Source organism: Apium graveolens, chromosome 10 (genome assembly GCF_009905375.1).
Source record: "Apium graveolens cultivar Ventura chromosome 10, ASM990537v1, whole genome shotgun sequence".
Classification (NCBI taxonomy): domain Eukaryota; kingdom Viridiplantae; phylum Streptophyta; class Magnoliopsida; order Apiales; family Apiaceae; genus Apium; species Apium graveolens.
This window is the reverse complement of record NC_133656.1, coordinates 227,149,827-227,171,350: the sequence shown is the minus strand read 5'-3', so window position 1 is coordinate 227,171,350 and position 21,524 is coordinate 227,149,827. Positions and strand designations below refer to the sequence as shown.

The window sequence follows — 21,524 nt, the reverse complement described above, 5'->3', positions numbered from 1 at the left end:
ATGTATTTTCACACTTATAATTTTTTTGTATTATGTAATAATTTTGTTATATTTTTTTTCTTATTTTTAATAATTTTATATGTGTACATTAATTTTTTGGCACCCGTTTTTTTCTAGTTTCATTTTTTTCTTTTCATAACTTTTGTTTATTTATTATTGTGTGCTCAATATTTCTTTTATGTTCTTAATCTCTTTTATGTTCAATTTTAATTTTATAATTTTTTTTTGTACTATACTTTTTTTTGAGTTTTGTAAAATTGCATCTTTACACATTTCTTTGTGTTTTGTTGTGTTCTGTAACTATAATTTTTGTGCACTGTAATTTACTATTTTGTTGTGTTTTGTAACTATAACTTTTGTGTATTGTAATTTTTGGATACTGTGTTGTGTTCTCTAATTTTTTTCCAAAATTTAATTAGTGTTTTGTATTTCTTATTTTTTTACCTCAATATCTGTGTGTACCGTAATCTTTATTTCTCGCACTTATTTTTGCATCCTATAAATTTTTTGGAATATATACTTTTAGATACTTAGCAAAAAAAATCAAAAGTACATAAAAAATATTACACAAAATTGTAAGACAAAAAAATAGAGAACTACACCAAAAAAATTTGAGAATGCAAAAATATGATAAAATAAGAGTACACTGAAAAGTACAGAACACAAAAAATTAGAAAATACTAAATTAATACGGGATATTAAAATATTATAGTATACAAATTTAAGAACTCAAAAATTTTATAGTACACTAAAATTTATAGAACACAAAAAATATAGCGCAAGGTAAAAAATATGAAACAGAACATACTAATAAAATAATGAATAAAAAAAATTACAGAACATTTGACAAAAAAAATTACAGAACACAAAAAAGGGAGTACACACAAAAATTAGGTATACAGAAAAATGATAGTACAAAAGAATAATAAAGAGGCTAATGGAAAGAAATTATTAACTAAAAAGAATGAAAAATTACTTTGCATGAGTGGGTCTCTGGGTGTTTGGGTATGTTCCTCTCCATCACACCTACTTATCAAAATATTAGCAAATCTCAGCCGTCTATTAGAAACATAATCTAACGGGAGATAAATGAGTTACTGAGTTACTCAAGCTTAGAGTTACCCATAGAATCTGCTCATATATATATATATATATATATATTATCAGGGTTAAAATAAAATTATCATGTTAATTAGGAATTGGAAATATTATAATTAAACTAAAAATAAAATAGTTAAATTTGGTCGGTTTAACATGCCTTAAATTTAAACATCATAATGTAAATTATTGATTATGGGCCTTTTTAAAACACATTAATGTAAATTTTTGGTTGAAGATAAAACACAATAATGTAAATTATTGATTCGGATTAAACAAAATTAATATAAGGCAATCATAATTTGTATATTATTGATCTGTATTAAACTTAACTTTTAATGAAATTATAATATTTTTTGTGAATACACGTAGATATATGAATAAAACCATATCATTCATTCAATTATTATATTTTTTAAATATTTTTAATTAAAAAAATTATGAACATACACGTGTATCGATATATTAATCATAAAATAATTTTATTTAAAAATTTAAGTAAGCAAATTTAAATATTTATATAATATTACATTTCTGGGAAATAATCGTATCGTTTTACTTTTAATGTGTCCAGATTTGGGTCCGGGATCATATTATTCAGATAAAACCGATCTATGGTATATGAGGACCGGATCCAAACCGAATATGAGTCAATAACGTATTTTCATTTTTAATCGGGTAGTTTATGATCGACCGGATACGAGTCGAATATGATCTATTAACATTAAGTATCATGTTTATTTCAACTATTTAGATGATTATTATATAGCATAAATATAATACTATAAAAATAATAATCATAAAAGTCATAGTTTATAGGAAATTAAAACTGATATAAGATATAAATAATTATAAAATGATTATTTATTTACAAATTTATAATGATTATTTATTTACAAATATAATGGGTTGAAAATATATTCGGGGTCGACTCGAATATGAGTCATGAATCATATTTGGATATTCGGGTAGTATCATTTTATAGAAAATAATATGAGACCTAATTTGAGCGGGTATATGTCTATATGAGTGCTCATAAATATCATATTTTATTTGAGATTAATTTTTCCACCAGATTTGTATCGTTTATAAAACGGATATAAAACATGTATAATATTTTCGAATCGGATATAAACCGAGATACCGGATAGTCCGGATCAATTTACAAAGCCAAATAAGTGAAAACAAAACTTATTATAACTGTTAAAATGTTTGATCAAATAATTCAGGAACAGTATTAAATAAATTATTCTTGATTAAAATGCGAATAGAGTTAAACCACAATTAAAAAAATCACTACGTAAACCATAGGTTTACTGGGCTGTGCAATATTTTCAAAATTTTAACATGTGATGAAAATTTAAAAATACGTTTTGTGGTGTGTTTTAGAGGAGTAGGTACGTTTTATGCGATTTGTGCAATTTTATAAACACCTTTTATTATACTTTGTGCCTTTGTTCATGATTATACCTAATTTTAAATAATAAAATTGAATGTCCTACTGCAATTTATTTTATTAGAAATAATAAAAAATTAGTGCAATTGCCAAAAATAGGTGAATAACAAAAATGTTTTCAAAAGAAAAAGGGTGAATAACAAAAATGAAACATTTGTTATTTCTAAAAAATAGAAAAAGAAAAAATAAGAAGAGAAGATATTAGTAGCTGGGACAAGCTGCACACGTGGTTCATCCATAACGCCGTCAGTAATAAACATTTAACTCTACGTAAACCTATACATACACCTATAGAGATAGAGATTAAATGGTTGTTCTTAAATCAGCGGCGGCGATGACGATGGCGGCGAAGACGATGGCGGCGAAGACGCTGATGATTCGTCCACAAATAGCTTCATTACGAGCTTTTCGTTCTCGTTTACTGTGTACTCTACCTTTCTCATCTTCTCCGCCGCTCAAATCCTGGTCGCCGGAGTCAGCTCTTCGCCGGAACTCACTTAATTACAAGTCAAATCACACCGTCGCTGTCTCCGATAGTCGCCGGAGCTTCTGTATTCGTGCAACGACTCAGGTCAATGATCCCGGCTCTATCGACTCGCCTTTGATGCAATCCATGGAAAAGAAGGTCCTTTCTTCTATTCCATCTATGTAAAGTACAATTTCGATTAGTAGTTATTCCATATGCTAATCCTATAGATAATAGAGATATTGAATTTTTTATCTCGATAAATTAATTAGATTTGTTCGGTCTACATGACTAAGAATGTGCACACTATGTGTATTTTGATTCGGTTAAATTTTTGAGTTTGAATTATTGGTAGTAATGATATAAGTAGGGGAATGTAGAGCTGAAATGCTTATGTGCTTGACTGTCGGAATTTTATTTGTATAAGTTCATTTTAGGTGACACGTTGTTTGATCAATTGTACGGTTTACAGTTTTGCAAATATACTCAATTAATTCATTTTAAATTATGGAACTTAAGCTTTCACTTTTTGAAGATACGGAATACCGACTGCATTGTTTTATGTAGGTTCAGATTAATTTTTTGAAATGTGAATTAATGATGGATTTATTATAAACTAGATGTAATAATGTTTTGTGTCTTAGTATAATCCTTCTATATTTTATTGTGTTCTTGATGTGCAAACACGTGTATGGTATGGATAGTAGAAACTTAACTGTTTGATAATGTAATAATGAAATTAAGTGTCAATATGTTGTAATTTTGAACAGATTAAGGAACATCTGAATGCAGAATCTGTAACTGTTAAAGATGCTTACGGTGATGGACGTCATGTTAGGTAATCTTAACTTTTACTCCCCTTGCTGTTTTAATTATGTTAGATGTAACGACAAGTTCGTCAAAGCGAAGCTTTTAATGTATTATATTGTATTACACGTTTTTTTTATTAGTCGTTACGAAGTTAGTAGCTCCCCTCATATTGAACAGGAATTGAAATATGGTTGGAGTAGTTGTGGAGTTTAAGGAATTACTGCAATGATGCCCCGCTGCTAAATCATTTTTAACTTTTGGTATTATCTGGCTTAAGGCCTGGTTTCCACTTTCCATATGTTGTGTGACTGTTTAAGGAAACATTTAGGTGCATATTGGTTATTTTATTAGTATCTAGCTTTGTTCATGGTTGGCGAAGTTTAATCATGATTAAAAAGTGAATTCCTTGTCACCGCCTAGGAATCTTGGGGAGGTGAGGCGTTGTGTATACTTGCGACCCGATGATGGACCCAAGAAGGTCCAGTTGTTTTTTTAGGGGGGGGGACTTTTAGAAAACCGGTCCCTTTGTGCTGAATTTAACTGGTACTAAAAAATTTATATCTAGAATTTAAAGTAGTTTGTTTTGTTATGTCATTTTCACGTAGTAAGAAAACTTTTTGTGCAGGATACAGAATTAGCTTCAAATATTACTAAAACTATATTGTTCATCGTAAAGTTTTGCAATTTAATAATAATTATTATTTTATATCATACTTTTTCCTACTGAACCCCCAATGGAGATAAATTCTGGGTCTGTCCCTGTTGCTACCTAAATTAAGAAAAAAATATGTACAATATTTTCATTACGCAAGATGATTTCTTACTGTATCTGTTTTATTACTTATTTACGCTTGACTTTCTGAATTTGATGCTGAAGATAAGATCCTTGTATAATTTGTTACGAAGAGACAACCAAATCAACATGTGAGAGAAGGCATTGATTGACGTGAAAGAGCACACTTGCACATTTAGCTAGTGTCAGATGAACTCTAATTTTGCTATTCTTTTCTTTTGTTGTTGATGAACACCTATTTAAGGCAACTTTTTATTGTAATATAAATTATTTTATACCATAATAATTATATTTGCAGAATACGTGTTTACAATTTACTCTTTTACTTGTTGCAGCATTAATGTGATCGCCTCAACGTTCGAGGGACAATCTGCAGTGAATAGGCAGAGAATGGTATACAAAGCCATATGGGAAGAACTTCAAAGCACTGTGCATGCAGTAGACCAGATGACCACTAAAACACCCGCTGAAGCAGAATTGAAGAAGTGAAAATTGATGATCAAATAAACAGTGTAATCCATTCCTACCTAATTTTTATGGGCGAATCAATTAGTAGTGTTGCATGTTAAGTTGAGTAAATGATGGATTTATACATGCCTAATTCTTACCTGTTTGCATATTCAACAAATATTGAATTTGGGCAAACAGTTGATTCGGACTAAAGCCTGAATAGGTCAGTCATTCACTGCTAAGTTTTTTTCCATCAGATTTTTAGTATATGGTACTTGTAAAAATTTGCACAAGTTTACAAGACAAAATGTCCTTCAAAATATAATCCATTTCCCTTGAAAATTCTAATATGTATAAAGATTTAGTCAAAACTTGAAGTAGGATACAATTTGATTAGATTACTTCTTGAATGGCCTGAACATAATAAATTAACTGTATCACGTTGGTGCTGGAAAATGTATAGAATATCACATATAATTCAAGGATTTAAAAAGAAATTTCATTACATGCTTGGTGGTATCACAATTTATAAACAATTATTGCCACATTTTCACCAAACCAATAAGTTTCGAAGTTTAAGCCGACTACAAATAAATTCATCGGTTTCATGATTATGTGAATATATATCAGTCAATTCTTTTTAAATGAATTCGATGAAACTCACTCTTTTAAACGATCGTATTCAACCAAGTACAATAATAAAAAGTAAAAACTTGCAGTTTGTTTAACAGCGAGAAAGTTTGCTAGAGTATAATGACCAAATTAACAAATGTTATTGGTATAATTAGATTGCTGCAAACTTTTTGATTTTAATAAAACTTACTTGCAACTGGATCACTGAAATTAAAAAAAAATATATATAGTAAATTAACTGCGCTAACAAAAATTTATTGCAGAGCCTTTCTAAATATTTGAAAGTTTTGTTGCAATTACATGCTTGGGTGGCAATATTAACAGTAAATTTTCTAAACGAATAACTCGCGTAAGTCACCTGTCCTACACATTTAAGTGGACTGTAAAGTTCTATAAGAATTCCAAATAAAAGGATATGAAGGTCAAAATATTGATCTAAGGTGACAACTACAACACTTTTAAGGGTTCGTTTGGTTAAAGATCCGGTATCCGGTTAAAATTAGGAATTGGTATCTCATATCATCTATTTGATTGAGTGCTGTAATGAACATTTTTAATTTATAATATTTTAAGTCAGTAATTTTAATTTAATTAAAGATATAATTTTATTTTTATTTTTATTTTAATATATTTTTGTTTTTATTTTGATATTAATCAATTATATTTAAATGCTTAAATAGAAACTAAAATAGGAGTTATAAAGTTGTTTCTCATATAGCTCTCTTATACCCAACTCCCCGCCTGGATATCGAAAACTCATATCTTGGGGTTTGAGAAATGGGTGTTAGGTCACACAACAATGTAGAAGGGGGTTGAATACAGTGTTATTACAATCAAATCGATCTTGAACACAAGTAACAGTAAACATATATATTCAATATAATAAATTCTGTTACAATGGAACTGTTCTCTTTCAGTGATGAACAAATATCACTGAGAGCTGCCAGGTTACAATGAATAATGTATCTCGATAATGATAACACATATAGTGTAAACCTATGTCTATATTTATATACTACACAGTTACAAGATAACTTCTAATTGATATGGAATATAATTCTGTCTCCTAAAATATATCAATCAGATATCTTATACAAGTCTTCCAGTCTTCTAATTCTTTCCATGCATATCTTCTTTTGTTTTAGTCTCGATCTTCAACTTTAAATCAGCTTCATTCCTTAACTGTAAGTCCTCCTGTACTAAGTTCTGATATGACCTTAAGTTCTGATATTATTTTCCGACTTCCAGTAAGTACTGATTCCAGTAAATCCTGATATTTCCTGTTTGTTAAAATCTGAAAACTAAACATGAAACATATTAGACATGACATCTCAAATATATGTAACAATCTCCCCCAACTTGTAAATTATGTAAAATATACAAGTTAATAGATTTGATGATGTCAAAAACATTTAAGTTCAAATGCATAAAGAATTTAATTGAATAACTAACTACAACTTACAGTCCTTGTAGTTTTTACCAATCTCACTGAGTCAATCTGAATCCATAATGATTCTTAACAAATTATGATATCAGCTTTTCTTCTTTAATCCTCAGGACCTGAGAGAGTGTAGTCTTGACTTGCTTCATCTCTTCATTCTGAATCCCAATCTGATAGATTGCAATCCTTATTGCAGAGATATGGTTTCTTTCTAAACTATTGTCCAGTCTTATTACCCTGGGATGAGAATAGTCTTCATTGTAGCATAGACATTTCTCTTTCAGTATTAACTCATGCTTAGCAGAATTCTTTTTCATAGGAATTTCACTTCCATCATCTTCAACAATACATGGAATGAATTCTGTAAATCTTGTACCAAAAATTCTTGTTTTATCTCTGATGGTCTTCAATATGAAGTTTGACCATCTCCTGGTAATATTAGACTTTACCTCTAAAAAGTAATGAAAGAATTGAAGTTCTTTCAGAGTTTTGTCCAGTACATCTGATTCTGACATCCGATATGTCCTTCTATCTTCAAGAAATAGAATCAGATTTTCTTTGATGTTGTGCTTATCATGAGCATCCAGTACCACTTGAACAAATATAACTTTATCAAGATGTTTATGTGTAACATCTTAAAGAGGTCCGTCAGTCAATAAAAATGGATCTCTAGTAGCAACTTCAACTCTTGTTTTAATCTTTGCTTCATCAGAACCTAGTCCAGCCCTGTCTCTTGGTTCTCTAGCATTTAACTCAATAGACATGAAAGTAGAAAGCAATTGGCTTTGCTTTGGATCTGATGGTTTAACATTATTCCACAGAAGTTTCTTTTTATCAGCTACTTCCATTTTGTCTAAATCAACTTGAGCACTTTTAGAGGTTGACTTCTTGACTTTATCAGAACTTGCTGCTTTTGCTTTTGCTTGTTGTTCTTCACTCTGAATAACTTGAGCTTTGTCAGATGTTGTCTTTGATTCTTCAAAAATCTTCTTTCTTTTCAGAGTTTGAACATCTTCTTCAGTCAGAGTATCATCATCATGAATTGTAGTTTGATAGACAGGATCTATCACAACTGAAGGTATTTTCCTCTTTTGAAACTCTGTAGGTTCATCAACCTTTTCCTTTCCTTTCCATTTAAGATCAATCTCAAATTGTGATCTTATTTTGGGCTTTGATGCCTCAGAAATTATCTTCTCTTTGATCACAATTCCTTTCTCCTAGGCCTTGGAGGTTTATTTGCAACAAAAGCTTTTGACTTTAGATTTGTCTTTTCAGATTTAAATCTAACTTTTTCCTCCCTGAGATTATCTAAATCCATTCCTGGATTATGTTTCAGAAATAATCTTCTAACAATTTCTTCATCAAGTGTCTGAATCTTGGGGTCCTTATAGTAGACAGTAGTCTGCTTTCCCTTGAGCTTCAGAGTTTGCATGAACTTTTGAAAATCTTGACTTCCACCTTGTATCCGAACATCAGGCTTTGTCAGACTTTTCTCATCAGAACTTGATCTCAGATTTTGAATTTCAGTACTTGCTATTAGATTTTCAGTTTGAGCAGCTTCAGAACTTGTCTTCTTTTGAGTAGAAGATTTGTTTGCTTCAAAGTTTAGTTTCACTTTGCTGATTTGTTTACTCTGAGCTTGACCTCTACCCTGACTAGGGTTTTCCTGGTCATCAGTTTCATCATCCGTCTTCTTCAGTATTTGATCATCTGAGCATTGGGACTTAACTATATTCTCCCCATTTTTGGCATCATCTGATAGTAGAAGTGAGAGAAGAAGTTCTACTGAAGTTTGAATTTCATTCAATTGAGCCTGTTGAGAAGCTTGATTTGCCAGAACCTCAGTAATTTGGGCATGTTGCTTCTCTTGAGTTTTCTCAATTGCTTCTACCTTTTTATAAATAGGTCTGATAAACCTTTTTTTGTCAAGCTTGGTCTCCATTTCTAGCTTATCAGCTTTTTCTAGAAGCTTATCAACCTTTTCTTGAGTTTGAGAGTGAAGACCTTGAAGACGCTTGGTAGAGAGAGCAGTGATCTTGAGCTGTGTCTTGAAATCAGAATTTGACAATAACTCATCATCTTTTGACACATGCTTTGTCAGAATGTTAGAGCTTGGAATGAAATCAGAATCATTCCACTTCTTGGTCCACTCAACTCCCCTATGTGTATCCTCCCAAGGTATAGGTGCATCCTGCTCAATAAACTTCTTTACCAGTGCTTCCTTTCCCAAAATGGGAGCTGGAGTCTCAACAGAAACACTGTCTTCAGAACTTAAAGAAGATTCATTATGTTCTGACAGAACAACAGTGTGTGAGGCAACTGGAGATTCAGGAATAACCTCATCTACTGTAGGATTTTCAGCATGCTTTGGAGAAAGATGTGGACTTGGTATCTCAACATTTAAGATTGGAGATTGAACTGGAGATTGCTGAGCTTCTGTAGGAGCTTCCAAATAAAGAACAGTTGGAATATGCAGCATAATGATATCAATTTCAGGACTTAATCCTGAATCTTCAACTGTAATATCTTCATGACGAGAAGAGACTGGAGGTGTAACCACTGTATCAGGAACAATGTCTTGGTCTTTAGCTGGAGGCGGCAGAGATTCAATTATAATTGTCTCGTTTGAGATCAGAGATTCCTGATCCCCTTCCTCAGCTTCTGCAGTATCTTCAGATGGAGATTTAGCAGTATACCTTTTTGCCCTCCTTCAATCTCCTTGCCAATGAAGGAGTTGTTGTTGCAGCATCAGAACTTACAAATTTTCTCTTAAAAGTATCAGAACTTTGAGCTGTAGTTTCTTTCTGAGAAGTAACATTCTCAGCTTCAACTGTCACATGTTCTGAAGCATGAACCTGTGCTTCCTTTTCACTGTGTAACTTAGGATATGTCGATTCAAATTCAACATTTGTTTGTCAAATCAGCACAAATTATTAGTAACCACAATTTTAATCAAAACATTCATCAAGAAATACAGTTTAAGTGGATGAAGTAAAGATTAATATGTTTCAATGATAACATTCACATTCACATAATACGGGATAAACAAAGACTAAATCTTGCAATCAAAAGAAATTTCATTAAAATATCCAAAGAGTACATTCATGAAATTTATAGATTACATGCAAAATATTACAAGATAATCCTAGTCTAAGATAGTGAACATCAACAGCCTTAGTCTAAGAAGGAAGGTTATCGATTAGTTCCTCCCGCTGCTGACAAAAAGCACTGCAAGACGGATGATCCGTTCTTGCTGAAGAAGAGCCTCTCTCCGTTCTTCTTCCAAGCGCTCAAGATGGAGTTGATAGTCCATCTGGAAGAACAAGAGATTGATCTGAACCTCTTGTGGAATCAAGTTCCAAATCTCACCAGGAATGGCAGTGATGTGCCATTCATGTTTGCAGTCATCACAACTGAACTCGACATTGAAGGTGTCATAGTTCATGAACATGTTTACAAGAACCATTTTTATGAAGAAAAAAAAATGGTGAGAAGTAAAAGAGAGAATGTTTTTGTGTGAGAATAGACGATGATTTGTTTGAGATGAGATGTCGGTTAAATAACCAAAGGAATATCAAGGGACTAGATGACTGATTAATAGTTAAGTGTAAAATTAATGATGCCTCATTTCCCTAGACTAATGTGTAATAATAATAGTCGGTAAAAAATGAAAGCAGGAGTTAATGGACACGAGAAATAAGTAATAATTACTGTGCACATGCAGTTTTTTAAGACAAACACATTTACCACTAATCCAAATGATTATGACTGTTTTTATCTCACCTAATTATATTCTGATTAAATATGACCGTTTCAGTTTTTACCACAAATAAGTCAATTAAGGAATAATGTCACGTAAGCATGAGATTCCATCAGGATTTAATATCAGAACTTTAACTTATATCAGATTTTAACAGTCATCAGAATATGGCTTATCAACTCAAAAAGTGAATATCTTTTTCTGTGATTCTTCATACAAATACTGACTTGATTCTTCAGAGTTTAATCATCAGAACTTGTCCTTAGAATTTATGCAAATGACACTTAACTGTTTGTCAAAAACAACTTAATCACCACAGTAATTTTCATCATTCATATGGAGGATAGTGTGTGCATTAACAAAATATCAGATAAAGATTAAAGTCTGATAAACTTTAGTACATCTTAGAAATAAGGCATAACTAAGAAAAGTGCCTAAATTTGTCATTAATCATGAAGTCTACTGTAAAACAAATTTATGCTAGAGTCCACCTCAACTGTTTGTGCTCATTTTATGCATCTTTTGAAATTCCTTTTTATAGTGGCTTCTCAGTGTAAGTGAGTCACAACTGCTTATCAGAATTTATGCTATTATCAGAGTATTTCTCCAGTATTCAGAGAATATGAAAAGTCACCAAGAAAAATTTATTTGCTTTTCTAATGCATATTACTTAATACCGGCAATGCACTTGGGTCTTCCCTTCCACATTATTTTCTCTAGATCTCAAAGGAGTACCTGATGATTTTTTTTATTCTTTTCATTTCTTTTCTTCAGATAAGTGAGGCTTATCAGCATTTAGCTTCATCCTTAAGATTTACTGACATCAGAATTTGACAGATAAGAAGCAAGAATCTAGTTTGTGACTTAGTAATAAGATACACAAAGTAAACTTGACTAAGCTCAAAATCATAAATTGCTTGTGTTAATGAGTTTCCACATAAACAACTAATTCAAACATGAGATTTCTAGTATGTTAAAGACTACTATGTCAGCATCTAGCACATGTATCCTCATTGGATTGAATAGTCACAGAACATTCAAATCACTATCAGAGTATAAAGATCCACATCACATAATAATCAGTATTTAATGTATTTTAATTTAAGCACAGATTACATGAAGATAAGACAATCTGTAAACACTAATCATAAAGTCTGATGCATGAGAACAAAAACTAAGCAGATTTAGAGAAAGAACCTGAAACCGTTCTAAGTTCATTTACCAGTCTTGTAAAAGTAGCTTCACATAGTGGTTTTGTGAAGATATCTGCTAGTTGTTGATCTGTTGGAACAAAATGCAATTCCACTGTACCTTCCATCACATGTTCCCTTATGAAATGGTACCTAATGCTGATGTGCTTTGTCATTGAGTGTTGAACTGGATTACCTATTAGCTTAAAATCTTATTCTCTAGGATACCACAATCCTACATCAGTTGTACCCTTAAGGTACTTGAAAATTCTTTTCACAGCTATTAGATGAGGTTCTCTTGGATAAGCCTGAAATCTTGCACAAAGACATGTAACATACATGATATCAGGTCTACTTGCAGTTAAATAGAGTAAAGAGCCAATCATACCTCTGTAGTTAGTAATATCTAATGATGAACCAGTATATTTATGTAACTTAGTTGCAGTGGCCATAGGAGTGGATGTTGTTGAACTATCTTGCATTCCAAATTTCTTGAGTAAATTTCTGGCGTACTTGGATTGACAGATAAAAGTACCTTCTTCATTTTGCTTGACTTGAAGGCCCAGAAAATAACTAAGTTCTCCCATCATACTCATTTGATATCTTGACTGCATTAGCTTTGCAAACCTTTCACAGAGTTTGGCATTTGTAGAACCCAATATGATATCGTCAATATATATCTGTACCAAAAGTAAGTCCTTTCCATGGTTGAGGTGGAACAATGTTTTATAAATTGTACCTCTGTGAAATCCACTTTCCAGAAAAAACTGAGCTAAAGTCTCATACCATGCTCTTGGAGCTTGCTTAAGGCCATAAAGTGCTTTGTCAAGCCTGTAGACATGATTTGGAAATTTTGAATCTACAAAGCCTGAAGGTTGTTCAACATACACCTCTTCTTCCAATTCTCCATTGAGAAAAGCACTTTTTACATCCATTTAAAAGATTTTAAACTTTTTGTGAGCAGCATAAGCCAAAAAGATTCTTATGGCTTCCAATCTAGCAACTGGTGCAAATGTTTCATCATAATCAATACCCTCTTGTTGAGAGTAACCCTTAGCAATCAGCCTTGCTTTGTTCCTTGTAATTATGCCATCACTGTCAGTTTTATTTCTGAACACCCACTTTGTTCCAACAACTTATCTGTTCTTTGGTCTTGGTACTAGGGTCCAGACTTTGTTTCTTTCAAATTCATTAAACTCTTCTTGCATTGCTTGCACCCAGTCAGCATCTTGAAGAGCTTCTTCCACTTATTTTGGTTCAGTCTGAGATAGAAAAGAATGATAGAGATATTCATTTGATGTTGCAGTTCTACTTATGACACCTACTTCAGGATCTCCAATAATTAAGTTAGGTGTATGTGATTTGGTCCACTTCCTTGCAGATGGAAGTTGATTTCTAGAACTGGATCATCCCTCATGATCCATGCTATCTCCATCAGCATTTTCTGATGCTCCCCATATAGTTATGCTCTCTGAGACTTCAAAATTTGAGTTGTATCCTTCAGGACTTGAAGTATCAGAGTTTTCAGAATTATCAGAATTTGGCTCATCAGAACTTGATGAATCAGAACTTGAAGAACCAGAGACAGGTTCTGATGCTTCTTGAGAGTCTTGAGTTGTGGTAGGATCTTAAGCTTGCTCCCCCTGGATAGGTGCATTTTCCTTTGGAGTTGTTACCACAGTTTCAATGACATCATAACTTACAGGATCAGAGTATAAGTCATCAGAATTTATAGAATCAGAATTTAAGTCTTCATTTTCAAATCTTAGCTGATTGTGATCATTGAAATCTTCAAGTCCAGTAATCTGCTTAGTTCTTATCATCAAAAGATACATTGATAGATTCCATGACAACCCTTGTTCTTAAATTATAGAATCTGAAGGCTTTTGTGGAAAGTGGATATCCAACAAAAATTCCTTCGTCAGCTTTTATATCAAATTTTGACAGTTGTTCAGGATGAGTATTAAGAACAAAACACTTACATCCAAATACATGAAAGTATTTCAGATTTGGCTTCTTTTTCTTCACCATCTCATATGGTGTTTTTCCATGCTTGTTTATGAGTGTAACATTCTGTGTAAAACAAACAGTCTGCACAGCTTCAGCCCAAAAGTAGGTTGGTAGCTTTGCTTCATCAAGCATAGTTCGTGCAGCTTCAATGAGAGTCATGTTCTTTCTTTCTACAACTCCATTTTGCTGTGGAGTTCCAGATGCAAAAAATTCCTGTTTGATTCCATGCTCTTTACAGAACTCTTCCATGATTGAATTCTTGAACTCAGTGTCATTATCACTTCTTATAATTTTAACAAGATCTTTGACTAACTTATCCAACTGTCTGACATGATCAGTTAGAGTAGATGCAGTTTCATTCTTCTTGTGCAAGAAATACACCCAAGTGTATCTTGTGAACTCATCCACTATAACCATAACATATTTCTTCTTTGCAACAGACATGACATTGACTGGACCAAATAGATCAACATGAAGTAGGTGATAAGGCTCAAGAATTGAGGATTCAGTTTTGCTCTTAAAAGAAGATTTTCTTTGTTTTGCCTTTTGACATGAATCACAAAGGCCATTAGGGGCAAATACTAATTTTGGAAATCCTCTCACAAGATCTTTCTTTACAAGCTCATTTATGTTGTTGAAATTTAAATGAGAGAGTCTTTTATATCAATTCCAGCTTTCTTCAATTGATGCTCTACTCAACAGACATATTGCAGAACAATCAAAACTTGTTGAAAGTCTGGCTTCATAAATGTTACCATGCATGTAACCTTTTAGAACCACTTTGCCTATAGAATTGCTTACAACTTCATAGTGTTCTTCAAAGAAATCCACATGATAACCTCTATCACAGATTTGACTCATACTCAACAGATTGTGTTTAAGTCCTGAGACAAGAGCTACTGTTTCAATGATGACATTCCTAAGATTGATGTTGCCATATCCCAGAGTTTTACTCATGTTGCCATCTCCATAAGAAACTCCCGGGCCAGCTTTCTCCACAAAGTCTAATAGCAGGGCTTTATTTCCAGTCATATGTCCTAAACATCCACTGTCCAGCACTAGGATATCTTTCCTATTGCCCTGCAATCACAAAGACCACTAATGATTAGTTTTAAGGACCCAAACTTGCTTGGATCCTTTGGCCTTTTTAAGTTTGTTAGCATTTGCAGCGGATTTAATATCAGAGTTTATGCTAACATGCTGTTTATCAGAACTTATATCAGACTTTGCATCATAATTTACACTAGAAGGAATTAAAGTAACTTTCTTCAAAGAAGGTTTTATTTGATAATAATCATAGTACAAACTATGATATTTCTTACAAGTATAAATGGAATGCCATAAACTACCACAATAAAAATAAGGATTTTGTGGCTTAAACCTAACAGACTAACTCTTAATTCCTAACTTAGGAGGTAAAGAGTTTATATTCTTATTCTTCCTGCAAAACGAAACAAGATGGTTAGAGTTTCCACATTTATAACATTTCTTTCTAGGAGCATTAGGAACAGGCATATAATTATTGCATTATTTATACCTTCCTTACCATTCCTATTTTTCCTAGCTGCCTTTACATTGTTGACATTACTAATTTCTTTTAACTTATGCTTAAGTTGCTTCTTTGTCATTAAGCATATGTTAACTTCAGTTGGTTTATCCTGTTCTAATTTGTCAGAAGTTGACTTTTCCTTAACTTCTGCTACAGACTCTTTCATCTTTTAAGAATCAGACTTTACAGTTTTAGCTACAAACTTAACAGGATTCACCTTTGGCTTAACAGTCTATTTAACAACAATTGGCTCAATTTGTTCAGTTCCTTTTTCGCTTTTATCATCTCCATAATCTAAGCCCTCTTTCCAGTTTCCACAACTTAATAAATTTTGAGTTGTTCTGCCAGAGTTAGTCCAAGTCCTGATAATCTCTCTTTCTTTTTCTAACTCAGTTTTTAGAGATTCATTCAATTTTAGCACTTCATCTCTAACATAAAAAGCATCATCTCTATCTTACTAAGTTTGATGGAACATAACTAACTCTTTTTCTAAATAATCATTCCTTTTCTTATAAGCAAGTTTTTCAGAAGTTATTATTTCACATGTTAAAGTTTAATCTCTGTAACTAATAAACATGGTTTTAAGATATAATCTCAACTCAGTAATATCATCAGTATGAAAAGCATAAGTTGTTTGAGGCAACTTCAATTCAACGGTTTCAGGGCTGCCATCAGTATTTTCCATCAAGGCATAATTAACCTCATCTTCAGAATCTGAAGAGTCTGTCCAGCTTTTCTTCTTTGTGACAAGTGCCTTGCCTTTGTCACTCTTTCCTTTCTTGCAGTCAGGAGATATGTGGCCTCTTTCACCACAATTGTAGCATTTGATATTTGAGTTGTCTCCTCTGTCAGACTTTGCACTTTTGCCTTCAGACTTTCTGAACCCTTTTTTATCAGCACTTACACCTTTCCTGGAAAACTTCTTTCCCTTTCTGAATTTCCTGTAGGCTATCTTTGTGATACCCTTCACCATAAGAGCACACAATTTTATCATCTCTGCATCAGCATCCATTTCAGGTAAGCTTTCAGTTTCTGAACCATCATCATCAGAATATGATGACTCTGAATCAGACTTTATGATGAGAGCCTTTTCTTTGCCCTTCTTTGAGACATCAACTTTAGGAGATTCCTCCTCAGCCTTAAGAGCAACTATCCTTGACTTTCTCCTATGCCTCTTGCTCTTTTGATCCATCTCAAGTTCATAAGTCTTGAGCATACCATAAATTTTATCAAGAGTAGTTTCATCAAGAGCATAGTTGTCTCTTATGGTGGTAGACTTCGAATCCCAATTTTCAGGAAGAGCTAAAAGGAATTTCAGATTTAAATCTTCAAGATCATATTCCTTGTCCACTAGTGACAGATCATTCAAGAGTTTGACAAACCTGTCATATAATTCAGTTAATGACTCACCAGTTTTTAAGTCAAAGTGCTCATACTCTTGAGTGAGTATAGTCCTCCTGTTCTTTTGATTGCATCAGTTCCCTGGCATCTTATCTCCAAAGCATCCCATATCTCCTTTGCAGTCTTGCAATTAATTACCCTGTTTGACATGACATTATCAATGGCACTATGCGGCAAATGCCTTACCCTTGCATCCTTGGCAATAGATGAGATGTCTTCAGCTGTGTACTCACATTTTTCCTTTGGTATGGTCTTTGTTGGTTGATCTGCAACTATAACAGAGAGCTTGGTTGGCTTATGTGGTCCTTCATTAATCCTATCAAGGTATTCTGGATCTGTAGCTTCCAGAAACATAGCCATCTTCACTTTTCATATGGGATACTCAGAAGGTCTCAGTATGGGAACCCTAATAATCTCATATCGACTGTGGATTTGAGTGTTTTTAGTTTCTTCAGTTTTGGTGGGATTGATTGGAGTTTGTGCTTCTTCAAATATGATTGTTTGGATCTTTACTGTATGTGTGTTAACAGATAGCTCTGATACCAATTGTTAGGTCACATAACACTGTAGAAGGGGGTTGAATACAGTGTTATTACAATTAAATCGATCTTGAACACAAGTAACAGTAAACAAATATATTCAATATAATAAACTCTGTTACAATGGAACTGTTCTCTCTCAGTGATGAACAATTATCACTAAGAGCTGCTAGGTTATAATGAATAATGTATCTCTATAATGATAACATGTATAGTATAAACCTATGTCTATGTTTATATACTACACAGTTATAAGATAACTTCTAATTGATATGGAATATAATTCTGTCTCCTAAAATATATCAATCAGATATCTTATACACGTCTTCCAGTCTTCTAATTCTTTCCATGCATATCTTCTTTTGTTTTAGTCTCGATCTTCTACTTTAATTTAGCTTCCTTCCTTAACTATAAGTCCTCCCGTACTTAAGTTCTGATATGACCTTAAGTCCTCATATTATGTTTCGACTTCTAGTAAGTACTGATTCCAGTATATCCTGATATTTCCTGTTTGTTAAGATCTGAAAACTAAACATGAAACATATTAGACATGACATCTCAAATATATTTAACAATGGGTATTAAACTTTTTTTTTGTGAACCAAACACCAGGTATGGGGTTGAAATGACTAAAATCATATCTGAATCCAGAATTTGGCGAACCAAACAATCCCTAACAACTTTCTAATGTTTAAGATGGTAAATATTACCCCCGAGCGGGAATATGTTTAGCACAGACATCACTAGCTCTATCAAATTTGTCATTATCTGTAGTCGCATGTATATCTATTAGATTCACATATGTATTCTGCAGCTTAAAGCAACTTTCACTTTTTCTGATCAGTTGTAACTGCCTGTTTCCGCTTCTTCAACTTCGGCATCTAACCTAGAAAAGCCCATCTCAAAAACCTTTCCCATACATTATGCATAGTAGCACAAAAACATAAGAAACGCCCCGATGGGAAGCTTGTCCCTTAATCCTCTTGGCATCGGGACCAACTTCAACCAGTCATTCAAGTCCCTATATACATCAGAGGTAATGGAGGTAAAGAAAACAACAGCTGCCAAAAAGGCATAGCAGAATGGTTTATTTTCAAAAATACTCTAACTGAAAGGGTGGCCCATATAATTTACAGCAAATGTAGCAACCTGGATCATCATGTTCACCATGTATGAAACTGTATTCACAAGATTGGGATGGAAATAGGAATCTGGTTCAATGCATTCCTCAGGCATGTATTTCTCAGCCTCTTTTACGGAAGAAATAAAAACTAAATAATATAATTAATGCTACTTTTGATTACAAATATTACATCAAATTTGTATGCATTCTCCTGGTTTAGAATGTTGTAGCCTTCAAATCAATTAAGACTAAAATATCTTTTGGAGGCAAAGTAGCAATCAAAGTACACCAACTCAAGTTGGTACTTCTTCATTTTTCATGGTAGCTCAACTGACCGACTAGTACCACTGGACCGAATACGTAGAAGACTATATATATGACGATTGTTATTAATGAAATAATTTATTGCCAAAGTTATAATATCTTTAGATAAAGATAATTTGAACGAGACTAATTCACCAATAATTCAGATGAATAGAAACATTGCTACGAGACCCCACCGATATAATGAATGTAGAAAGACTGGCATCACTGTGTGTAAATAGTTTCGTTTTATCATCAGGGTTGGAGATATCGAGAAATATGGTGAGACCATAGCTAAGTCTCAAAGAATCAATGTCAAATTTATTATATGTAATATTTGACACCTGGAAATGGGGTGAAATAAGGCGATGACCCGATTGATTTTTTATAATATAAACAACCGAACCAACCAAAAGTAAAATAGATAAAATAACCAAACATTTTTCAGTTATCCTACGATTATTAATATTAAACAAATAATCAAATGAAAGAAACATAACGATCAAGATATAAATCGAGAATATATGCAATAATATTACAAAAAATATTGATAATATAAACATTATTATCTTGCCCTATGTTATTTGGAGGATTGGGATTATTTTGAAATACTTGCTTTACTCAATAGAAGATATCCACACTAGTTCCTCGCTAATAGCCGGTATAAGAATATTATGTTGATAATCAACCGGAATGATCGATCGATCTTATGAGAATAATTTCAACTATTTCTGTAATAGTCAATTCCCTTATCCTATAGCTAAGGAATAAATTATGGATTATTATCGACTATTTAAGTAATAGTCGACTCACGTACGCCCTCCGTTTGAGGAGATTCGATAACGGGATGAGGAGATCAATAGCTGGAAGAGGATGAGAATATCAAGAGGAATGTTACGAAAAATATTATCATTAAAATATCACAATTTTACACAAGTTTTGCACGATCTTTGTAAAGTTGTGGAAAACTTGTACAAATTTGAAAACTCTATCTTAATCGATATTTTAATAACATCTCTACAAATTTCGTCATTAACATGCGAAATATGTGTACTCGAAACCTTGAAATTTCTTAATATATTGTGAATTCGCCATCAATAATATTTGTCATGTATAAATTATTATATTTAACCTTAATAATAAGTTATATTTAAAATCTCAAATGCAATCAGTCTTAATCGTGTAAAGCCAATACAACATCAACATAAAATTCTAAAATACAAAGTTTAACAAACCATTATACTCGAAAATAAAAAATATAATTAATGTTTAATGTCCTTTGAATAATAAACTACATTAAATTTACAAATAAACTATTCACAATACTACTTTTACTAACAAATATTACATCAAATTTGTATACGTTCTCCAGTTTTTGTTATTCTCAATCAATGCAACAAGAATTACAGAAAGGGGGGTTGAATGTAATTCTTGCTTTTTTTTCTGATTATAAGAATGTTCTTACTTAATATATAATTGTGTTTGATTTTGCAAGAAGTGCGGAATGAAAGTAAAATGGAAATCAAAACACAAAGCAATAAAACACAAGGCTTTAAAACGTTCTGGTGGATTTGAACTTATCCACCAAAGATATATATATATATATATATAAAGATGAGAACTCTGTGATGCTTGAATAGCACACAGCTGCTTACAAGTGAACTTACGGAATTACTAAGAGATGCTGAACATATACAACTTTATCTATCTCTCTAAGAATAATGCTTACTTCCCCTTATTTTGTTCTACTTGCTACCCTTGGTTTATATACTACCAAGTTACATAATAAAAATACAAACAAGTAAAATAAAAATTGTTTCTAATCTAATTTCATGTTACTTCATTACTATATCCAACATCTTTGAATATCTTCATAATTGCATGAAAATGGTAATGCTTCTTTGTTCTCTAAATCCTGCAATTAGGCTGCCACATTCCATTTGCAAACACCCGACGCATGTGACTGTGTTGTCACTGTCAACTACTCTTTTGAATTATGATCATCCGTCGAGACTATGTTGGTCATCCGTCGGGAGCCTTGTTGATTATCTGTCAGGAGCCTTTGTAGATTATCCGTCGGGAGCCTTTCTGCCACTAGACTCTATTTCACTTATACATAATTACAAGACATCTTATATTCATAATTAGACAAACTATTTTGCATATCAATCTAGTAGTCAACATGACTTAACGAATCCTACAACATCTACTAATACATTGTTGTTTGCAGGCATGTGCTACAAGACTTATTTTTACATAAGCTACACACTCGATGAATATTTAGTTGTCATCCGTCGGGTCCGTCGGGACTATAGTAGAGCATCCATCCAGAGCTACAAAACACTAAGTTAAATCTACTAAGGTATTTTGTTCAACTTATCATCAAGTTCACAACATATTCCTAACAATCTCCCCCAATTTATGTCTATTTGAATTGTAGCCATAAATTAAGAGAAACTTGATGATAATAAAACACCCTAAATGTACTGATTGAATTATGGT

At 32.5% G+C, this 21,524-nt stretch overlaps 1 protein-coding gene across 1 annotated transcript; it reads left to right on the top strand.

Moving 5' to 3' along the window:
- The first annotated feature begins 2,792 nt into the window (after window positions 1-2,792).
- Window positions 2,793-5,340, top strand: LOC141693433 (uncharacterized). The gene is made up of 3 exons (XM_074498537.1): window positions 2,793-3,179; window positions 3,791-3,858; window positions 4,959-5,340. The coding sequence occupies exons 1-3, from the start codon at window positions 2,862-2,864 to the stop codon at window positions 5,110-5,112; spliced, it is 540 nt and encodes a 179-aa protein (XP_074354638.1). The 5' UTR covers window positions 2,793-2,861; the 3' UTR covers window positions 5,113-5,340.
- The last annotated feature ends 16,184 nt before the right edge of the window (window positions 5,341-21,524 follow it).

Coding starts and splice junctions, on each gene's coding strand:
- LOC141693433 (XM_074498537.1), top strand. CDS start 2,862: ATGGTTGTTCTTAAATCAGCGGCGGCGATGACGATGGCGGCGAAGACG. Junction 3,180..3,790: donor TGCAATCCATGGAAAAGAAG/GTCCTTTCTTCT, acceptor AATTTTGAACAG/ATTAAGGAACATCTGAATGC. Junction 3,859..4,958: donor GGTGATGGACGTCATGTTAG/GTAATCTTAACT, acceptor TACTTGTTGCAG/CATTAATGTGATCGCCTCAA.